The sequence below is a fragment of the Dicentrarchus labrax genome, unplaced genomic scaffold (genome assembly GCF_905237075.1).
Source record: "Dicentrarchus labrax unplaced genomic scaffold, dlabrax2021, whole genome shotgun sequence".
Lineage (NCBI taxonomy): Eukaryota > Metazoa > Chordata > Actinopteri > Moronidae > Dicentrarchus > Dicentrarchus labrax.
Genome location: NW_026136715.1, coordinates 1,114,440 through 1,119,439, shown reverse-complemented (window position 1 = coordinate 1,119,439; position 5,000 = coordinate 1,114,440). Strand labels below are relative to the sequence as shown.

Below are 5,000 nucleotides of genomic sequence, written 5' to 3'. Positions count from 1 at the left end.
AATCAGGTGTCTCATTGTGTCAGTCTGACTGCGTTCTGCCCGGCGACCGGAGGAAAGAACGAGGTTTAATGTGGGATTCAGGACGGGGGGGGGAGTCTTTATTAGTGGTGACATTTTTATGTGTGTGTGTGTGTGTGGGTGTGTGGGTGTGTGTGTCTGTGTGTGTGTGTGTGTGTGTGTGTGTGTGGAGCCTCCAGCAGCTTCTCTCTGGTATAAATTCTGTTTATTTCAATTAAAAACGATCAGATATTAAGACATATGATTAATTAATAGGTGTGTTTTCATGAGCTGATAATAAGAATCATTGTGTGTTTGTTAACTTAGAAAGAGCTGTTTTTATCTACAGAGGGAGTGGGTCCTGTTTCTACGGTAGCCCAGAACGGACAAACACTGGATCCAAATAGAGACGTTTGTATTTTTCATACATTTTGTGGCCACCAGAGTTTGTCCTTGTGGAGGGTGAAGCGAGGGTTTTTAAATATATTTACAGTATTGTGGTATATTCAGTATATGGTGGAGGTCTGAGAGCATTTTCTAAAACACAGAATTAATTATAATTTTTATAAAGATTTATATCTAATTGCTGAAGACGTTATAAAGACACTGAACTGTTTACACTCTTTTTCATTAGTTTTCTTCAGGATTTTTGGGCGGGTCTGAAATTATGACCTGATGGTGCTTCTGGTGTCTATACGGTCACCCCGTTCATAACTGGGGGGGTTATACAAGGTAGTTATGCATAATTAAGGGGGTGACAGGTGGGTGGCGGCACAGGCCTCATTCAGCCGGAGATCTTTATTTATTTTGACCTCAGTGAGTTGTTGTGTTGTTCTCATTGTGTACAACTGCTGCTGTTTGTCCTCGTTGATTACACAGTGCTATCTATCTTCTGATCAGTCCGTACAGCCTCAATAATTCACTGTGGAACCAGTCTCACAGTAACCAGAGAGACAGACAGTCAGCTGCTGTTTGGGTTCATGTAAAAACAGTCAGAGTGAGACGTCCTTTTTCTTCCTCCTCTTTGACTCCACAGTTTATTTAAAGCACAAAGATCTTTTGTGCAGACAGTGTCTCCCTCTGCTGGTCAGAAGAGGAAACTGTAGAGGATAGATAGACAGACAACAGCCTTTACATTATTATATTATTATTTTCAAATGAATTATATTGTTTATTGTGTATTTATTTGTATCTGTATTTTTACTAATACCAATTGTTAGTAGAGTTTATTATAAATGAAAATGTGCAGTTTCTTAATGCTTTAAATTATATATACATTATATATATTTCTTGTTTATTCTTTTTACTGACAATGTAAAACTGACAATGCCTTTAAATCATATATATATCATTTACTAATAATAATTTAAACATACAGCGCACTCTGTTTAATTTTCTGAATTTTACATTTTATTTTATTTTAATGATTTATTTGACCTACAGTAACTTTAATAGAAATGGTAATGCCAGTGTATTATCGATTAATATCAGTATTGATATGTTAATGACAATAAAGAATGTTTACGTATATACTATGACGTAATGCGCTGTCACATCGTGGCTCCGCCCCTCTGCGTCCTGTATCCAATCAGGAGCCGACATCGGGATGAGCTGGCATGAAATGCCGGAAGTGTGTACGACAGCAAGCTAAGCTAACAGGCTAACTAACCGGAGCGAGCTGAGTGCGTGAAGCTCGAGAGCGGCGACTTTCTGTGCGGTTGTCTGCGGGATTCTGTGCGGTTGTCTGCGGGATTCTGTGCGGTTGTCTGCGGGATTCTGTGCGGTGAGTCTGAGCTGCGGGTTTATTTAAACAGCCTCCTGAAGCTAACAGCTGCTAACTCTGAACTCGTTCAAGTGGCGCGAAATGAAGCTGATGTTGTTAACGAGCTCATTACCGGATACAGCCGTTAATTATACAGTCAGAGCCTGAAGCCAGCAAGTAGTCGGAGCCTGAAGCCAGCAAGTAGTCGGAGCCTGAAGCCAGCAAGTAGTCGGAGCCTGAAGCAGCTCATAACGCTGGATCAGAGCCTTGGAAAAAGTTGTCACATTCCAGGAAATAGACGGTACCAGGACCGCTCTGGAGAGTTTATGACATCCAGGAAATAGACGGAACATTTCCAGGGAGTATAAGTGGTTAATCTGGTCTCTGGATAATATTATATATAATAATAATAATCCAGTTATTATTATTTTACTGGATGTTAACACTTCCAATAATCTCCTGTGGCTGGGATGTGGATATTTCCTGCTGTTACTCGGAGATAGAGTTTCCATTGTTGTGGTTGTGACTGTTAGCATCCTGTGTTAGCATCCTGTGTTAGCATGAGTTGCAGAGTTGTTGCAGCATTGTATGACACAGCTGCCCCCCCCCCACACACACTGAGGGTTAAAGGTCAGCTCACAAACAGCAGCCACATACTCTGGATGTATGAAACTGATAGTTTGACCCCCCCAATCAATATATTGGACTGGATCAATAAAGCTCTGTGTCATTGGTGTGAAGGTCAGATGTAATATGAGAGGCTCTGTTGGGTCTAGACTAATACCTGTTGTGTTCTGGTCTCAGGTGTGTTTCCTGTTCAGGAGTCAGGATGAGTCTGCAGTGGACGGCAGTGGCCACCTTCCTGTACGCAGAGGTCTTCTTCGTCCTGCTGCTCTGCATCCCCTTCATCTCACCTAAGAGGTCTGTACTCACCTGTCCCCGTACTCACCTGTCCCCACTCACCTGTCCCCTACTCACCTGTCTACTCACCGCCCACCTGTCCCCCGTACTCACTTCCCCCACCTGTCCCCGTACTCACCTGTCCCCTTACTCACCTGTCCCCTTACTCACCTGTCCCCCGTACTCACCTGTCCCACCTGTCCCCGTACTCACCTGTCCCCGTCCTCTTCCTGTCCCCTGCTCACCTGTCCCCTCTGCACTCCCCTTCATCTCACCTGTCCCCCGAGGTCACCTGTCCTCACCTGTCCCCTTACTCACCTGTCCCTTACTCACCTGTCCCCGTACACTCACCTGTCCCACCTGTCCCCCTCACCTGTCCCCCGTACTCACCTGTCCCACCTGTCCCCGTACTCACCTGTCCCCGTACTCACCTGTCCCCGTACTCACCTGTCCCCTTACTCACCTGTCCCCCTTACTCACCTGTCCCACCTGTCCCCGTACTCACCTGTCCCTGTACTCACCTGTCCCTGTACTCACCTGTCCCCGTACTCACCCACATGTCCCCTTACTCACCTGTCCCCCGTACTCACCTGTCCCACCTGTCCCCGTACTCACCTGTCCCCGTACTCACCTGTCCCCGTACTCACCTGTCCCCTTACTCACCTGTCCCCGTACTCACCTGTCCCCGTACTCACCTGTCCCACCTGTCCCCGTACCGTACTCACCTGTCCCCGTACTCACCTGTCCCCGTACTCACCTGTCCCCGTACTCACCTGTCCCCGTACCCACCTGTCCCCGTACTCACCTGTCCCCTTTGATGCACATTAGTAGTAAAAGTTCTGATTCTGAAGAGAAATGGAAACCAGAATCTTTAACTTCAGTTATTTTCTGTTCCTGCTCACAAAGTTCAGTTATAAAACCCCACAATGCAACAGCGTCTGGGTAGTGTAATCGCAGGTGTGAACAGTATCAGTCCCCAGTGGATGTGTGTTGAAGAGCTGCTGTAGATTGTAAATGTTGGAAGTGAAACATCAGATTAAACTCGTCAGACCTCCTGACTGTCAACTGATGAACTCTCAACAGACTCTGTTTGTCTCAGTGGACCCAGTCAACTGAGCGCAGCTACTTCTGGGCTTTAAACATACAAACATATTTATACTCTTAGACTAGAAATTAAATAGAAATACAACAATAGAAGTAGTAAAAGATGTTATCATGGGGACAGACATACAGTCTATATAGATTATATATTATTGTTCACTAAAACTAGCTGTGTAAAAACATTTAATTAAAAATAAAAACTGGATTTAAGAATAAAATCTGACTGGAATAAATATACAGGGAATAGTTCGCGGGTGTGTGTGTGTGTGTGTGTGTGTGTGTGTGTGTGTGTGTGTGTGTGTGTGTGTGTACCCCACAAACACTAAATACTACAAATAACCCATATTGGAATACAAAACACTGAAATTAATAGAAACTAAATATTTTTAAACAATACAAACTAAACAGAAAGGAGCAAACTCACTCTGGAAACTGAACTGAATAGTAAACAAAAATAAAAACCAATAAATATTATTAACATTACACTATATCTCAGTCTAACTAATGCTAACAGTGCTCTCTCCCTCTCCTCTTGGGACAGGCAGGCAGTGGGTGTGGCGTTCAGGGACCTCTCACTTTGTAGGCTTGTTTTTTAAACTCCTGGAAATGTTCTGGAAGATCATTTCTTCCTCATGTGGGAGTAAACACACTCAGGAAACAGCTGTGAGACCCCGAAACAATAAAACGTTAAAAACTAATCATTCAAATTCAATAGTGACACCAGATATAAAATAATGTAAAACCTAATGATTAAAACTATAACATTACTCTATATGAGCTCTGAGAATGTATTTGTGATATAAGAACTAATTATTAAATGTTAAAATTAAGCTCTTTGAGTTACTTATTGTATTCAAATGTTTATTTAGTGTTTGATGTGACAACGTTGGTTCAGTTAGCTTATTAAGTCTCATTATTATGGTAATTTATACTGTATATTTACATTATTATAGAGTTAAAACTGTTATATTTACATTTATTATGGTAATTTATACTGTATATTTACATTATTATGGTAATTTATACTGTATATTTACATTATTATAGAGTTAATACTGTTATATTTACATTATATGGAGTTAATACTGTTATATTTACATTTATTATGGTAATTTATACTGTATATTTACATTATTATGGTAATTTATACTGTATATTTACATTATTATAGAGTTAATACTGTTATATTTACATTATTATGGAGTTAATACTGTTATATTTACATTATTATGGAGTTAAT

The 5,000-nt window shown here is 41.5% G+C and overlaps 1 protein-coding gene and 1 long non-coding RNA gene across 9 annotated transcripts in view; one reads left to right on the top strand and one right to left on the bottom strand.

Annotated features, from left to right (window-relative positions):
- The first annotated feature begins 1,592 nt into the window (after window positions 1–1,592).
- bcap31 (B cell receptor associated protein 31) overlaps window positions 1,593–5,000 on the top strand; it is a 17,196-nt gene continuing 13,788 nt past the window's right edge. Inside the window, exons 1-2 of one of the 4 annotated variants that reach the window (XM_051425264.1) lie at window positions 1,593–1,758; window positions 2,564–2,680. In XM_051425264.1, the coding sequence (XP_051281224.1) occupies window positions 2,589–2,680 (92 nt within the window). In that variant the 5' untranslated portion in view covers window positions 1,593–1,758; window positions 2,564–2,588. Of the gene's footprint in view, window positions 1,785–2,563; window positions 2,681–5,000 lie in introns of all 4 variants that reach the window. The other 3 variants (XM_051425263.1, XM_051425262.1, XM_051425265.1) reach the window with 3 other exon arrangements.
- LOC127377413 (uncharacterized) lies at window positions 2,619–3,772 on the bottom strand. Of its 5 annotated transcripts, XR_007887688.1 has the most exons (6): window positions 3,465–3,772; window positions 3,364–3,432; window positions 3,181–3,196; window positions 3,123–3,139; window positions 3,075–3,090; window positions 2,619–2,708 (listed from the first exon to the last, which is right to left on the bottom strand). It is a non-coding gene; the product is annotated as an uncharacterized LOC127377413 (long non-coding RNA). The 5 variants fall into 5 exon arrangements; XR_007887684.1 differs by having other exon boundaries at window positions 3,364–3,514; XR_007887685.1 differs by lacking the exon at window positions 3,075–3,090 and adding an exon at window positions 3,059–3,074 and having other exon boundaries at window positions 3,364–3,514.